Raw genomic sequence first — 18,701 nt, forward strand, 5'->3', positions numbered from 1 at the left:
GAAGTTGATGCTCGTCGGAACAAGAACGAAATTAGGAGAAGTGCTGGGAGTGACTCCAAGCGATCGCATAAAAATTTATCAGGGATAGTATGTCGTCGGTGTGTCAACAGGAGTGCTTAACTCTCTCAGGAGAGTTGCTCTTGCACTTTCACAGAAATCTTTTCCTTCCCTCGAAATCCTTTAATATCGTCAAACCTGCGACGATTTTCTCCTCTCTTACCTTTTTAGTATATTAAATCTGATTTTTTTTTATCACCAAAATATTTTTCCAAATTTGAACATTTCAGTGTTAATTATCTTTTTTTTTTTTTTTTTTTTTTTTTTTTTTAATTGATTGTAGAGGGTGGGAAGTTGCTAAAATTAATCAGCTACCATTTTTAAATGCACATAAAGAGCAGGAAAAGTAAATATCTTTTAATGAAGACCATCAGTTTAATAGTTTTATATATTAAAAACAAGCAGAGATATTTTTATCGTTTAATACATTTATGAAAGTGCTAAAACAACAATTTTAATAATACATAATTTAAGTGCACGTTATCAAAATTAAGTTTCTTTCGCGAACTAAAAGATATCTCTTGTGGGACGCTTTTACCGCTTTTCCTCACAGCTCTGGTCAATTCTATTATTTAATTCTATTATTGTTTTGAGCTGTTCAAAAATATATTATTAAAATTGTCAATTTTAACACCTTCCTATATAGAAATATTCTGTATTTATACAATACATTCAAACTTTTCTCATGTTTTTATATACTGAGTGATTCTAAATAAGTATTTATATAAAATTTTTAGGAGATGATTTTTGTCTAAAATTAAGGGAGAAAGGTCTTTTACATAAACATATACTCTTTTTTATATCCTTCCTTTTTGAGGAATTATATTCCTCCAAAGGAGAGATGAAGATTAAGTTTTTATTTTTTTTCTCAAATTTTAGACACACATAAAAAAAAGGATAAAGTTATAAGAGAATGAAAAAGCAATTTCTTCAATTTTTTATTAGAACTTTTTGACGAACCGAAATGTCATGTAAAAATATACTTTAGAAGGCTTAACTTCTTTATTTTAAAAACTCTTTTATTTCTTTTTTTCGCAAAATCAATAACTGCCAATTAAAAAAAAAAAAAAAAATACATTATCATGCACAGTTTTTATAACAGGGATTTAAAAAATGTTAATAAGTAGTTAAAAATGTTCATCAAATTCCATTTTTAAAAATTTGTCCAAATTTGAAAAAAAAAAATGAAAACCTAATTTTCATGTTCCCCTTTAGAGAAAAGCAATTGTTCAGAGAAATACGTTTCTATGAAAGACTCCCCTAAATTTTTAACGGAGCATCATCTCTTAAAATTTTTCGCGCTTATTTAGAATCACCCTATGAGTATATATTATATTATTTTGATAAACAAAAAACACTGCATATTTATTAAAAATACTCTCCTCAGTATTTCCAAGATTTATTTTACACGAGTCGTATGCGTGTTGATATTTCGATTACAAAAATTGTTCTCTCCCCTTCTGTCGCTCGAACGCATCCGGATAATAAGCGCGTCGACCTCGGCATTATGATCAGCGATGCACTTCCACGAAGGGAATTGATCGCGGATTCGCGGAACATCATCTATCCACCTACCTACGCGCACCTCGCGCGCAAAACGCAGGATTAAATCGACCCAATTCCCCGACGCTGTAATTTACTGCCTGTAATTCATGAATCCGTCCCTCGAACCCCGCAATATCGTGCGCGCCGCCCATCAGATTGTTACGTATGTATATATTCGCGCTTCGTTTCATCCTGATCAATTCTTTTCTCCTTATACTTTCGAGCGAAAAAATTAAAGGCAATTCTAGGAAGTAGTCTCTGTCAAGATTGCGAATTTTGCGCTGCAAGAAATCCTCGAATGGCGAGAGAGCAGCAAAATTATCCGAAACAATGATCCGATCGGCGTATTCTTTATTACGAATCATTTTCGAGATTATTTTCTCTTAATTAATAATTAATATAATAAAAAAATATTGATATAATTTAAAGCATTATTCGTTTTAGACACTCGTTTGAAACAAAATTGCATTGGTTATATAAATATTTATATTTTTTTATTTTATCAAGAATACTATAATTTTCCAATATACGATTTTATAGGAGAAATAATCTCGCGGAGCAGCTTTTGGATTCTGTGCGCGTCTAGACCGCCTTTGTAACGACGACAAAGAGAGCCTGGCGGCGATTGCAACAACGCTCCACCAGTCCGGCCGGCTCGGAGCGAATCGCAATTTGGCGAAAATGGTAAATCGAATTCATGGTCAAAGCAATTCGAGTTTCGAGATGCGTTTCGCCGAATAATAACTTTGAGCCCGCGCGCCTATGGCATGTACAGGCGTGGATTTATGTGGGAATCGGAATGAACTGTAAATTCTTGGGGGATAGGAGGGCGAAAAATTGCTACGTCGACACTGTTTTGCATTTCATTGAATGAGCGAAAAAGCTCGTCTCTGATAAAATTGCAACAATTTGATTTGTCGGTAGGATACACGGTTGATGAATGAAATGGCAGCTAAAATTAGTTGCATACGCGATAATTAAAGAGTGATAAAAAAGAAATCGGGAAGCTATTTACAATTATTACTGTTATTCGTTGCAAAATATATATTTCGAGTCTAGACATAATTGCAGTTTAATTAAATACATGGCAGGACTTTTGAAGAGAGAAAATTTCGCGTTGGCTGTACTTGAATAATTATTTTTACTCGAAATACGTCGACATAAAATTGAGCCAACGCAATAATAGTGACTAATAAAAATTAAAAGAGAGAGAATATTGCAGTAGAAAATAAATTTAAAAATTCATGAAATATTTAAGATTATTTCTAGCAAATCAGAAAAAATTAAAGGATGCATCGAGTGTTTTAAGAAATTCATATAAATTTATATATATTTTCAAAAATCTATTAAACTCTTGGAATTCATTAATAAAATTTTATGAAATTTAATACTTTAGAATTTATATGAAAATTTCTTTGCGGAAGATTAAAAGAAAATTTATGGATTTAAAGAAATTTATGGATGTGCAGACTTCCTGGTAAAAAACGTACCAAAAATATAATACTTTGAGCTGCAATCATAATTCGCAATGAAAGACAATGCAGCAGGACGATGATAATCCGTAACATTTATGATTGCTGATACGGCTGAGCACGAACGTCAAACGCGCGCGATGCCTGCTTTTGTTTCAAAGAACGTCGATTAAAGTTTCCCCGAACGCGTTCTTGTAATTTAACGACGCCTTTAAACGACACCCACCTCGAAAAATAGGCCAGATAAAATGGTCGCTGTAATAATATATGTATAGTGATATAATCCGTCCCAAGAAATTACTGATAAGCAAAATGAGGCGTAATTAGAACGAAATTGCTAACGATGTTATCAATTGTCGGCATTTCATCAACAAACTTATTCAGCAACCATGATTTGTAAATCTGTGCAAGATGATTGAATCTATTCTAAATCAAAGATGCACATTTTGAAAAATGCAAAAATATTACAAATACTTTATTCCTCTGTAGACAAGCTTTTTAATTTACAATCAAACTTTATTTTATTTTTAAAAACTAAAAAACTATATAAAAATACATTAAATAACAATAAAAATAATACATGTATATATAATATATTCTTTATTATATAATCTTTTTTTCAAAAATATTTATAAATATTTTTGCAAAGATATAAAAAAAAAAAAAAAGCTACCGTTCATATTTTAAAGATGAAAAGATGACGGATTGCAGAGATTATACACGACCTTTCTTTTTGCGGCTCTGTAAGCTACTGTGAGAATAATTCGCGGCGTTCTTTTGAAAGTCAAAGTGCAACGCACATGTGGCGCATCACCAGCGACCGGAGTGATGCATCCCACGGCGAGTGCACTTTCTACGAAGGAGATTCGATTGGCAGTTCGCGGAACCTTCTACCTACGCACCTCGCATAATGTAGGAAGGAGAGCAAGATAGAAAGAGATGCGATCGTATCAATTTTCCCGTTTGCCAATTTTCCGCGAAACAGACGAGCGGCGATTACTTTCTCGGCTCATCTGACCGTGTAAGGAATTTATTCATTAATTTGCCTTCTGGGGATACGCGAAGGGAAATGTCCACATACTCTCGATTATCTCCGTTCGCTATAAACGTGTATAATTTTAGCCTTCCATTTTTCATCAGTAAGTATTGTATAATCTACGCAAGCATATAATTATTATATAGAAAATATATAAAACAGAATGTTAAATTTTCGGATAAATTTAGAATCGATTTAATCAAACACATATGCAGGTATTTTTTCTCGAATTTAAAATCAGTATAAATATAACTTATTAAATTACGCAAACAAAAATAATAAAAATGAATATTGAATAAAATTTAACTCTCTATTAAACTCTCAAAAATATTTTAATATTTTAATATGCAATTTTTTGACAAATATAGAATCGACTTTCCATGATCCACAGTACATATATTTAATAAATGTACAAGTTACCGTAATGGAAAAATATTTTAAATACCAAGTTCTTTAATTTTCATGAAATTCTTTTCAATTTAAACGTTAAACGATTGATAACCAAAAAGCATTTTGGCGGCAGATAGAGCTGGAAGATAAAGGATTCAGCAGCGAAGGAACGTTTAACGTGTGCGGAAAGGAGTTAACCGTCGTCGGCTTGGAATTCCCTCGAACGACTTCCGGCAAATTGCGGGGCGAACTGGGAGTCGGTTATATCGACAGACAGAACGAGGAAGAGAGCGCAGCACGAATGCGCGCTAAATCGAGGGGTTTAGGAACCGTAGACGGCCGGAAGCGCGGTCGCTCCCTCGATGAATATTAAACTCACTCTCATCGTCCGAAAAGACATTTCGGTGAATTTTCCAAAAACGGCGCGATCCGACTGAATCCTAACGGGCCACCATGACGATTCTCTCCGCGATTATGTCGTTCGAGAAAATTTAATCTTCTTATTTTTTACAGAAAAAAAAAATAAGTAATTTTAGAGTTGTTATTTTCATTATTACATTATATGTATAATATATTATTTATTTTTTATTTAATTACATTATATTATTTTTTAAAATAATAGTGCAAAATTTAAATTTTATATTTATAATAAAAACATAAATATATAATATTACATTTATTTTTATATTTAATAATTTAATTTATATTTACATTTAATAATTTAATAAAAGTGTATTATTATTCATATATATTTTATATAAAATAAAAATGTATGATGTTTATTTTATTATGAACATCAATGGCAAAAGCTAAATAAATCGATTAAAAAATGTATCAAACAATTAATATTACGAAATTAATTAAATTGTTTCTTCAATAAATATGAAATAATAAATAATAATAATAATAATAATGTATTTCTTTTTATTTTTTTTTATTAAAGTCGAAAAATTTGACAACGTCGAAATATGATTCATGTTTCCAGCTGGAAAACAATGGCTACGGCATCATAAAAATCGAGGTGGATCGCGCACAACACTTTTATTCAGTTTTCCACCGAGACCAAAAGCTCGTGCCGGAAAAGCGACTGCCTGTCCGGAACCGATCAGATCCGACAGCGGCAGACTTTAATTGAAATTCCGGGTCGATAACGTTTGCGGACGCTCGATACATCCCAGCTCTGTTATCTCGAGTTATCTCGTGTCGGGGATGTCCGCAACGATGACTTTCGCAAGAAGAAGTTATTCGATTCATCTAATAAGCGAAAGATGCTTTTCGCTCAAAACGCAAATAAGATAGATGTGCGCATGTTTTGAGAATAAAATTTGAAAATATTATATTGCACTTCTAAGTATCTTGTTCCTAAGTCTTTTGTAATTATTCTTATTATATCTAATTATTATGCTCGCTATATTTTCAGAATAATTAATGTATTACAGTTATTATTATAATTTTTATATTTATTTTTAGTCACATAGTTTATATTTATAAAAAAAATATCTTTGCTTTAAATAATAAAAAATATGATATAAAACGTGTGATAAAAACGGTTAAATAAATAAATACCACTCGCATTCACAAAGTACGATTAAATAAATATATATACCTATATATACATACATATATATAATATCTATATTTTTTCAAAGATTTTTATCCAAATTTTTATATTCTGTAATAAAAATAAATTTCATAAAATATTATTCAGAATAAAAAAACATTCTATATGATAAAAAAAATTCGATATGTTAAAAAATCTAGAAAGAGAAAATCGCCACAGGATCTTGCATCCTGTTCTACAGGATCTCGGTACATGACAGTATCATGACGAGATTCTTTGACGTCGATATCGAAAGCGAATACCGTTTTGTCAGCGTCAGCGATTGACGTTTTGCAACTTTTTTTTTTTTTTTTTTTTTTTGTGACAACTCTCGTTCCCTGATCGAGCATTTGTCCCCTTCCATATCCTCGCTTTTATTTTGAATGAAAGCTTGAATAGCTTCAAAGGCGAGTCTCTTTCGTAAAATCAAATTTTTTATTTTTCTCGCTGCGACAACAAACAGATCGAATGGAACGAGCACGACTTTTCGATTGATGCATTCTTTTTGTTATTGCGAATGTTTAGAAAAATTTAATTGCTTCCTCGTCTTTATTCTATTAAATTTTTAAAGCGAATAAAATGTCTCGATATAATAGATAATAGATAATATAAAAGGTTTAAAGAAATAAATTTGACATAAAGATATTTATATTATAAATTGTATAAATTAAATTAATATAATGTTTTTGTTATATCAAGTAAATAATCTTAACATCATCGCATATTAATTGTTTAATTAATACAGTTATAATCACAAACGTGTACAAACGTATAAATTAATAATAGAGTTATAAAAAATATTTTTTATGTATTATAAGTGTGTATATAATATTTAATAATATAGAATATTTATACATTATATATAATATATAATATTCTATTAAAAAAGTTCCAATCTCAATCTTAATATCATTCGCCTTTTACCTTGTTATCATTACATGCAGCATCTTGTTATTAAACGTCGAATAGAGACACGATGAAGATGTCTTTTGAGCTTTTAATATAAAGCTGATGCATGAATCCCATCAGCTTTATTCCAGAATATCCTACTTACCGAGTACGGCGAGAGTGATGTCGCCTTCCAAAGTAGTTGTGTCGTTACGTGCCTGACAGGAGTATCGTCCCGCATCCGAGGCTCTCATCTCCTGCGTGTAGATCGTTTGATTCGCGCTCTCGGGATACAGAATAAAGTGGCTTTCTCCGCCCGGCCAAGGATACGCCCTGTTATCCTTGTACCTATGACAAAAAAGTAATTTAAATGTATTACGAATAAGCGAGCTTTATTTTCGAGAAATATATATATATATATATATATATATATGTATATTAAAAATAACATTTATTCGACATCGGATATGCAAAAGAAAGGATACATTTATTATGAAATTTTATTTAAAATATAGTATTTTTAAATATTTTATCTTCTTTTTCAGTCTTGTTTTTTTTTCGTTCAAAAATATATGGTATTAAAAATATATTTCTTCTCTTACGAGAGAGTTATAAGCTTTTAATAGCTTACAACTAATTGTAAGTTTAATAGGTTTTTTTATTATGAGAAATCTTATCTCTATTTTCTTGTAGTTTTTGGGGGAAACGAGAGAGAGAGAGAGAAAGCTCATTTATAGGGATTTTTAAAAACAATAAAAAAGGGAAATTGGAATATTTTTCATGAAAAACGATAAATTATCGCGACCAATCGTCGTGAAACACGTCGCACTTAAGAACAAGTCCGATATTTCCGGGACGAGAATATCGATGGTTGTTCTTGAGAGCATTCGTTCCGCCGTAAAGATAAAAGCCGAGGGAACGAGCGCTCCTCGACAAACACTCGAAGTAAGGGAAGAATCAGGAGCATTGAACCGTTCGCGAAAATAAATCGTCCGTTCTATACTGCCGCCACAATGACTTCGTTAATTTATCGTTGTTGCTGCACTGTGTCTCTCTATTATGATACTGCACTATTATATCATTAATATAAATAAAATATTTATTACAACAGAGTCAGAATAGTTTAATCATCATATAATTATACAGTCTAGCACAATGATATATAATAATAATATACGTTCACGTATAAATAAGTATGTACATAATAAAATATTAATATAATAGTATAACATAATAATGCAGTTGTTAAGATAATTACATTATTACATTAATTATTATTTATTGTTATGCCCTTTTTTTCTCACAATAAATATTTTATTTTACGATTATTTTACTTTGTAACAAACGCGCGAGATCTTTTCTCGTAATAAACATTATTTTTCTCTATTTTTGTCCCTATTTTTTTTGCGAGAATTGTATTTTTAATTCCTACTCCGTGAACGATCCTCTTACGAGAGAGCAAGCCTTCTTTTGTACCTCGCACAAGGATCAAGAAATCGACGGCGCTCTCGCGAAAGGGGAAAGAAAACCTCTCCACGTAATTCAGTTTCTAGTGCACTAGGCAAATTCACTTTCGTTTTACTGACGGATCAAAGAGATACCCGCGCGTGGATCTTGGCAAACTTAGGCTGCTCGCAATCTTAGAAACCTTTATTCCTGCCTTTTCCGAATGTAGCAGCGCAAAAAGAATCTCATTTCCTAATTTTCCGAGGACAAACAAGATAATTTTATTCTGTATTCTATAATCTTCATATCCGCGATCTATGTCAAATTAATTAACACACGAGTGTCAGATAATAAATCTTAGACACTGAATTCGTCAACTTTTAGAATTAAAATTACTCCAATACTTATATACTTTTCCGCTAAATTTTTCAAATTCTCATATGTTTTAGCTGTCAGAATTGCTTGGACAATAAGCTTTTAATAAAGTTATTTTGTTGCCACGTGACAATTTTTTGGTCTCCGTCTTTGCGTAAGAAAATCTTTAATCCATGGTGTTTCATAAAACTTTTAGGTGACAATTTTCGCTACTTTTCCATCGTTGTAACGTTGTAAACAAAAAATTTTTAATAAGTCGAACAATTCGTCTTTTTCGTTTCTAAAGCAACTACAGAAGAGACGATCAGCAATCTCACCGCTGCCATTAAGAATTCCTTTATTAAAGCTCTTCTTGCATCGGCAGGACTTCTTTTACGAGCTTCTGTTACGAGCGTACTTTGAATAAGAATTTTTAATAAAGAGAGCTATCTTCCCCATCCCCCTTTCTATCCGCTCATTCGCGACCGCTCGTCTCTTTTTGCCAGGATAATTCCGAACTGGTTCGGATTCTAACGAAGATTCCGCTACGTGGCGAACTTTCGAAGACTAATAAAGACACCGAAACATTCGAGTATCTGAGGACATGAACAAAGTTTAGGACTTGCGGGACGCAAAGATCGAAAGATGCTCAGTATATGAAAACAGGATGAGATTCTTGAATTTTGAGGAAGATAAATTAAAGTACAAATATTTTATCAGAAATGTGTACAGAAGAGCTTAAAATTGAAGACGTAAATGAGAGAAAGTTGCAAAGGGGTATCATGACGGAAAAATATTGAAATGACTTGAAATTCTCAAATTTGTAACTTCTAATTTAAATGTAAAAATTACATCAACTGTAGATTCTTATCATAAATTCAAAATTTTATACATTAAATTTTTTATTTCAAATTTTAAGGTAATTTTTCCAAAATTGTGTGTTCATCTTAAAATAACAGAATAAAAATGGTTGTGAATGAATTTTATTAATCGAAAAATATATATATACTTATAGAAGGAAAAAAGGATTTAATCGAGAGTTTTCAAAATGAGAATCGCTGAAGCGTTCGGTTATAATCGCAGGGCGATTTACAAAAATAACCGTTTAATTATTATTGTGCTCGTATGCGCGTGCTGTTATCGGATCGCGAATTATACTCGGTTTAAATTAAACCCCAGTTCCAATATGGAGCGCATTCTGAAAATGTTCAGGGATCACTGACTGTCCTTAATAGCCTGAAACATGGTTGGGGTTCGCGTAATTAACGTCAATTTTATTTCGATGAATATTTGTCTGCTGTATTTGTTGAATAATTGCTGACTTCTCTTCTCGTGTTATAAAACCATTTGAGGAATTAATTAACAATTCATTATCAATAATAAGTAAACAAACAATTTTACTAAAATTTTAATAAAAACATTAATAGAATTTACAATCTAAACAAATCGTAATAGAAGAGGAAATTAATACAATCAAACAGCGATTGAAAGTTAATTAAACAGTAATTACATTAAAAGAGATAATAGATTCAAGTTTAAATGAAAATTTTGGTGTCACTAACTTTTCTCAATCAAAAGAATAATTAAAGACGGAGGTATAGCTACAAAGAGAATAAAAAAACAATAAAAAAATAACAAAACTACTAAATAAATTAACTCGATTTAGTCTTGATTTATTTAAAGTTTTAATAGTATTTATGCATCTACGTAGTATTACGTATTTCCTGTTTTTTATGTTTTTAAAATATCATGTTTAATATAAAATTTAATTGAACATTCCATTTATTTTTAATCTCCAAAAATATAATATAGCTTCATTTAAATCTCTGTCATTTTATAGTATTTGCATAATACTTATGACATAGATATATCTTACATTTGTATTTTAACATAAAAAAAATGCCGCATACAAAATCGCGTACGACGGACGTTTGTTTGTTGAATAATTGCTCGTTATCCTCGTCGCATGAAAATCACAAACAGCTCTATTCGTTTGATCGTAACTCTCGAAACGGTACCCAATTTTTTCGCCAGCTAACTCATTGTTACAATATAATTGCCTGTTATCCTTTGTTCTACCGCGGATAATAAAAATAAAAAAAAAAAAAAAAAGAAACAATCAACCAAAGTCTGCGTGTTTAATTATTTATTTACACCAAACCGAGACAAAAGTTCAATCTTTTAGCGAAACAAACCGAGACTTTACGATAATTTAGATTCATGATTCACAGAGTTACGAGTTAATTCACCGATAAATTCGCCATAAATAAATCAACCGTTCATAACGACCGTACCTCATATAGTCAGGTACGAAAACGTTTTAACAAAGATTCGCTTATAATTTTCACTAACTCTCTGATAATCTGAGTTTCGCGACGGACACTCGATTTGCGCAAAAGCATTTTAATGAGGCATGGAAATTTTACGCGCCGAAAATACACTCGCCGTATAATTCATAAACCTCCCGGCCGTCGAGATAAATCGCATAAACGCGGCTCGTTAATTTGGCCTGATGTATTTAGTCGGGCGAGCGAAACGCACCAAATCGCAAATTATGGATTACATAAATTAACCATCGAGCAAAACGGACGGCGTGCTAACAATTCAAACAGCATCTTGAAACGAGTCGATTGGCGATTCGCAAAAGCGAACGCGCGAGACGCGAGTCGAGTCGAGTTCTTAAGAGCACGAGCGTGAATTATTTTCGGAATCTCCCCTCTCTCTCTCTCTCTCTCTCTCTCTCTCTCTCTCTCTCTCTCTCTCCTCGCCGTACGGATGAGAGATAATTGACGAGTTAATCGACTCGGTCACGGGTCAAATAACCGAAAGGAAGTATGGAGAGGATTAATTCTTTTTCTAAGAATAAAGGGAGAAAAATGTAGTTCGTTGAAATGCTGTAGGTAATTGGCGAATTAATTAAATCTGTCACGGTTACTGCTTAAAGGAAATATCTTTGTTATCAATTAACTTGTCTATTATATTAATTATAGGAAGTATCAGTAAACGTAAAAATTACACACAAAGCACAATTAAAAGATTTATGGAATCGCTCGTAAATAAATAAGTTGTAAAAGGAAATGTCTTCATTATTACCATTGATTATTAGTTAGAGAAATAAATATAACATACAACGTATGTATATTTGACGAAGCAGCCAGGTCTCAAATATAGCAAAGAATAATTGTAGATAATCGAATTAATAGCAAATAGAAAGAGAAAATACTTCTAGAAGATATTTTCCAATTTAATTGCAAATAGAACGAATTGAGTTTCTTCGAGTGCAATCGTAAATAATTTTCAGAATCGACGAGGGAGTAATCTTTTTCTTTCTTCCTTGTTTTTTAAGTGAAAAAGGGACCATTAACGATATAGTGTAAGAGTAAAAAAATAGGGAAACAGAGAGTTGGAAAAGATTAATTACAATGAATCAAAGTTAAATTCTGAGTGGAAAGTATTTCTAGAGAATTAAATGTCGCACGATATCGTGACGTTGTATCGCCGATCAGTTAAACCCACGAATAGATCGTTTGCATTAAGCTTCGTGGCGTCAGATTTACTTTCATTAGGGAAACGAGAACAGTGCCGGGCAGGTAGGATGCGCCGACGAGGCATGAATTTCGCATCTACCTCTCGGATTTCGGCGGATTTGCACGCTAATTAAAGCACGCCCGCTTCTATATTTAACGCTCACGCATTGACTAAATGTCACCGAATTTCAATCTAATATTACAAGTTTATAAAGGTGAAACATAAATCCTTCGGATGCAAATTGCGAGAAATATCAATCTTTTGTCAGTCGGATCTCAAACAAAGGAGATAATAAATAAAAATGGTCTAATTCTAAATTGTTGAAATGTAAAAGATTTTAAAGTTATATATCTCTCATCTAAAATGTTGTATATAATTAAAAAGACTAAATAAAAATCAAAATAAAATACAGAGAAAAATATATAAAACTTGGAAATAACAATTTGATGAAACATTGATTAGGTAAAAAAAAAAAACTTTAAATATAATTAATAAAGAAAAATATTAAAACTTTAATAATTAACAATTTTATATCTCTCATCTAAAATGTTGTATATAATTTAAAAAATTGAATAAAAATAAAAATCAAATACAGAGAAAAATACATAAAACTTGAAAATAACAATTTGATATGAAACATTGATTACATTTTTAAAAAAAACTTTAAATATAATTAAAGAAAAATATTAAAACTTTAATAATTAACAGAGAAAAAATTAAAATAAAAATAAAATCGATAAAATAAGGAATGAAAAGTGGTGTAATAAAATTTTTAAACAAATAATAATTATTACGATAATTAAATAAATAGCTTCCAATGAGAAAAAAATTACAGACTCGACAGCGTAATATTTTCTTTTTCGTTCTAGTTTTATCGGCAATTTATCGGGTAAAATTCCCTAATGAACAAAAGTACGAGATCGTAGAATCTATAAAAGGACTTATCCTCCCGGTTGCTAACACCTGCAGACACCACGAATTAATCTCGTTTAATCGCGGAAATAAAAGAAGCGCTATTTCCGGCGGAAGATCGAACGTCCGGATTGTGAAACGGATCTTTTGGACCAACGATCCGCGGTGAACGGTGATTCGCCCCGGGGTTCGGACGAATCCTTCGTCCTTGCCAAAGTAGGCAACCGCCATTTGTCCGTTTCGTGGCTGCGGGATAGAGAATGAGAAACTGGCGCAGGGCTTGCGAAAAGGAAGGGGTAACAGAGGGAAAGGACGGCTGCGGAACTGTAGAGTCGACAGAAGGACGATTTCCTAATTTCGGATTCTCCTGCTGTGTCAGGATGACCACTAGAAAGGACTCTCTCATCCTTCTACGACCTATTCCACAAACCGCCGATGGCTTCCAATTGGATTTCTGAAATTTCGAGAATTTAGAGAATGTTGTACTTTGAAATTAAACTTACACAATAAATTCTTGCATGTGAAAATGTGTACAAATTTATCGGTCTAATTAATATACATTTATACAAAGATTTCAAACGCTTAAATCTTAATTGAAATAAGATTAATAATTTTCATAGTTAACAAATATTTACAACTAGAAGAAATATTTAAATATTTAAAAAATTTAAATTTTCATAATTTAAACAATTATTTAATGTTTAAATAAATATTTTCAATTTATACGAAATAATTTCATAAAAAAAAAAAATATTATTATTTTCTTTTTATATTTCATACACATTATTACAAAATATTTTCAATAATGAAGAAAAGCATCGTAAATCCTTCGTTTTGCGTAGGAAGCAGAAACTGTGGAAGGGAAGGGAGGAGAGACCGATACTGCAGGCCCGGTGTATATCTCGAGACGACATTTGCGTATTAAGAATCCCGGGCGTATATCGATTTCCCATAAGGACTTCCCTGAACTCGTCGACGGTCGGCGGGCTGGCTTACCTGGAAACACTCGAGCCACGTGGCCTCGAGGAATCGATTGCTTTATTACCGAGTATAGCTAGTAGTGGGTGCCACACACGCCGACCGGGGACACGAATTTATCGCGCTGCGGGGTGGCCGCAGTCTCTGATTCCGCGAACGCGATTATAAACGAGAATATACCATGGGAAAACCACTTCGCAAACGATGCATATGATTGAACCAAATTCGACAAAGCTTCGATAAATGAACGTTAAGCTTTTGGAGAACCGATTTGTCGTATCTTGTTGAAAAGCTCTCCGAACCAGGAAGCTTCCAAACGAAAGTTTTCAGAAAAAAAATATTTGAAATTTTACGATATTTTTTTTTTTATTTTTTTATGTGAACGCGATGAAAAAAAAAAAAAACGGGAGAACATACGGGAATACCAACTTTGACTATTGGCGTTCACGTTCGATTTTAAAAAGGGATTGCGTTGCGTTAAAAGCCATGTTTTGAAAATCTCAGACACTTTCTTGTGGACCGAGCACTCGTATTTCGCGATAACGAGCAAAGTAGGAAATCGATAGTTGAGGAAAGAAGGATTTCTTCTGGAGAGAAACAGCTTGTTTGATGAACTCTTCTATATCGAGAAAAAAAAAAAAAAAAAAAAAAGTCGCTGCATTTGTTGTCAATTTATCGCGGATACGGATTTACAAATTAATTAAATTACTTGATTTCGCGCTTAAATGAAGCACGATGACAAGGAAACTTTGATTTACATCCACGTGCTAAGTTACTATCTATAAATACTAATGTCGATATCGAAATGTCAAGCTTACTTTACTTTATTTTCGCGCAATTCTAAATCGGAATTAAAAGGACACACAATGGATCTATTTCTCAATTTGTTCTCGAGTTTTTTCTTATCAAAACTTTTTATTAAATCATTCTATTTAAATTTGCCTCTACTTTTTAAATTCTTCTATTTTAATTTGCCTCTACTTTTTAAATTATTCTATTTTAATTTGTCTCTACTTTGTTCTTCACTTGTTCTGCGACAGTTTATACACCTCGTTCTCGCTTTTACTGTTCTTACTTCGTTCTTACTCTCGTTCTACATCGCACATTTCTCGCTTGCAGTGCGAGAAAGCAACGAGTAAAGTTGTCAGAAAATGTCGCGACACGATGTAATGTGCGTTATGTGTGTAAAGTTCCGGGAAAAGGCAAGGTTCTCTTCCGGAAAAATTTCCCGGGGACAGACACGAACTGTGATGTCCCGCCGGGCAGTTATCCGGCAAAACTACATCCGGAAGGGATGAGGTCAGTCGAGGGCTCGCGTGAGTTCGATGGCCGCTCAATTCCGGAAATTGAAAAAGACGTCATAGATATATATGAGTAAGTGCCAAGAAGCTTATACTTTTCACTCGATACCGAAAAGTCAGTTTATAGTATCAAGATTCTTATTTTTCGATTCAAACAGAAAAATATTTAAATTTGTGACATTTTCATAGTTTTAAGAGAAAATAAGCACACATAATTACTTGTCAAAAAAAAAAAAAAAAAAAAAAACAAAAAAGAAAGTTCAACAAATTATAGTGTACTTTGTAACGGCATTTTTCCTAAAAAGCAATCTCGATAAAATTTCGATTTCAAATGAGTTCAAAAGGAAACGAACACTTTGAACACACCCTGTGGATGTGTACGTATATATGCGTGTGTATATATGTGTGTGTGTGTGTGTGTGTGTGTGAATGTGCATGAAACTAAGCGACTTGAATACCACAGCGTGAGAGTACGTGCATTTCTATTTGGATAACTGCAGCTTCCTTGCAGCAAAAGCGAGTCTGCTACAAAGTCTTTCCGTGGAAACTTTGCATTTCGCCTTGACATCTATCCGTCGGCTTCGAGGAAATTTCGAGGGGAAAATCGATTCCGTACGACGTTTATTCCTTGACCGCGCACGAACCGCATTTGGCTTCATGAAATAAATACGGAGAGAAAAAAAATGGAGGGTTGAATAAATAAAAAAATAAATGGAAGACAAATGAAAAACAAATGAAGAATAAATGAGGAAGATATGAAGAATGAGTGCAAAATAAATGATGACAAATCGAAAATAAACGTAGGAAAGTGAATGAACGGATGAAAAGAGAACAAATTGAAAACAAACGGAGAACAAGTGTACATACACATGAAACGATGTATAAATGGAGAACAAGTGGAGAACAACGAATGTGAGAAACAAAGCAACAGCAAATGATAAACAAGCGAAAAATAAATAAATGAAGAACGCAAGAGGCAATTATCAATAACCAAATCATATCAATGGAAAAATAAAAATGAATATTTAATCCTCGAACCTCGCACTGGAGTCTATTAAATTTCAATTAGTATTTTTACGTGTATATTTTAAATATAAAATTTAAATTTTAAATTTAAAAAAAAAAAAAAATAAAACTTTTGTATTTCTATTTGACACGATAAGCCATCATTTTCCTACTTACTAAAATTGTTACATAAGTGTATAAAGATAATTTTCGGAATTTGAGAATCAATGCAAAGAAAAACAACAGAGGGTTAATATTAAAGAATGAAAAAAAGAAAGATAATAACCTTTAATTTCAGATTATTACAAAAAAAAAAAAAACAAAAAAAAAAGAGTTCAACATCCCGTGATTCCGTCTATAACAGTCGACAGAGACATGTATGATAAAAATTCGAGACGATGTTTCGGAAGTTCGACATGAATTCAATTTCCATGACAAGGCCAATTTATTTAACCATCGGCTTTCCCCTTATATCCCATAAAATTGCTCCCTCTTCTTCATATCCACCCTTCATCTTCACGTAACCTTTCCCGCGCCACGATATACTAATTCGACCCTTCGACTTGCCTTCCATGCAATTACTTTTGCCCGGATATGCCCTTTAAATTTGGGGAAGATTAAGGAGGTGAAAAAAGATTCTCATCGCGCGTCATTATCTCAATCTTGGATATTTATCTTCCTTTCTCTCTCTCTCTCTCTCTCTCTCTCGTTATCGTTACCGTTACCGTCTGGCAGAGATATGAGCCTGTAAAAATTATCATCGTCAAAATATATTGTTTTATTCGAATAGCGTTTCATTCCATGCTTATATATGTATATATATGTATATGTCTCGAACAAAAATATTTTATTATAAAAGTTAAAAATCCTTGAATTTTACAATTCTTCTTTCTTAAGTTAATTGCTTTGCAGCAGCTTGGATTTTCGTTGAATTAAATATGTAAATAATAATTATAATAATAATAAAATATCTAATTGATATACGTATACTGTTGTTTCAATAATTTATGAAACATTTTATCATCGTCATTATTCCTATCATTTGGAAATATCGCACAACAATATTATTATTATGCTTAATACTCGGTCAACAATTACTGGATATTGTATTAATATTACAGTCATATTCAACGATGTCACTTCAATACGTAATAAAATATTAATATTAATAACATTAAAACCTTTTCGATATGGATACTGTAATAATAATGCAAAGTTACAAGAGTTATTCCATTTCGGAGATAAATATTTTATGCGATATTGCTATTTTCAAAGAAGCGCATCTCGCATTCACGAAGGATAAAAATCGACTTTTATTATAATAGATATTATCATAGAATCGCAAAACAAAACAAAAAAAAAACAAAAAAAATAAAAGGAGTACTATTACAATGAAAAAGACGAGTGTCAGTTTTTATCGCTCGATGTAGTAACAAAGAACAAAGTGCACTGGTACTATCGGTTAAAACAGCGGTTCTCAAACTTTCCCCTTGAAACTCGATACCAATTCTCGTAGTACCTTCTCTTGGTTAACCTTGCAAATTTTAGCCCATGATTAACAACGGATACTGAAAGATAGATAAACCAGATTAAACAGCTAAAAATGTAACAATTATTTTAATGAAGGATTTAAATCAAACTGAACATGACGTTAAAATATTTGATGAGAAAAAAGTCATTAAAGTTGTATTAAAAATCGCACTTCTCTTCTTCAAGGATTCTCGAATAGAAAACTCGTGGATTAAAGGATTAATTTAGACCGCGAACTCTAAAAGACCACCGACCGATCGCCGTCGCTTTCCGTTATTTATTGAGATATCAGTTGGCGATGGAGAGGACGATTAAAATAATATTTCCTTTTTGCGGCGAGAGAAAAAGAATCGATCGAGCCTCCCCCTCCCCTCCCTTCCAAGTCCGCGGTTCACCGCGTTTGATAAGACCTTTCTTTTATTGTCGCAGAAAGCGCCTATTATTGCGAATCGCACGCAGCCGGTAATCGCTTATCAATCGCGAGAGAAAATTGCCAATGCTTCAATTTACTTTGATCGATCTATCCTTTTGTTATATACTTTATTGCACGAGAAAGACGCTAAAATTTTATGTTTAATATTTAGAGGAAAATTAGATTAAAATTTTTTTTTAATCTTTAATTAATTATTCAATTTTAAATTATAATATTCAAAAATTTT

The 18,701-nt window shown here is 32.2% G+C and overlaps 1 protein-coding gene across 1 annotated transcript in view; it reads right to left on the minus strand.

Annotated features, from left to right (window-relative positions):
• LOC140674055 (single Ig IL-1-related receptor) overlaps positions 1 to 18,701 on the minus strand; it is a 144,995-nt gene that overhangs the window by 51,499 nt on the left and 74,795 nt on the right. The window contains exon 2 of the mRNA XM_072907388.1: positions 7,155 to 7,336. Within this exon, the coding sequence (XP_072763489.1) occupies positions 7,155 to 7,336 (182 nt within the window). The remainder of the gene's footprint in view (positions 1 to 7,154; positions 7,337 to 18,701) is intronic.

Source organism: Anoplolepis gracilipes, chromosome 15 (assembly GCF_047496725.1).
Source record: "Anoplolepis gracilipes chromosome 15, ASM4749672v1, whole genome shotgun sequence".
Taxonomy (NCBI): Eukaryota; Metazoa; Arthropoda; class Insecta; order Hymenoptera; family Formicidae; genus Anoplolepis; species Anoplolepis gracilipes.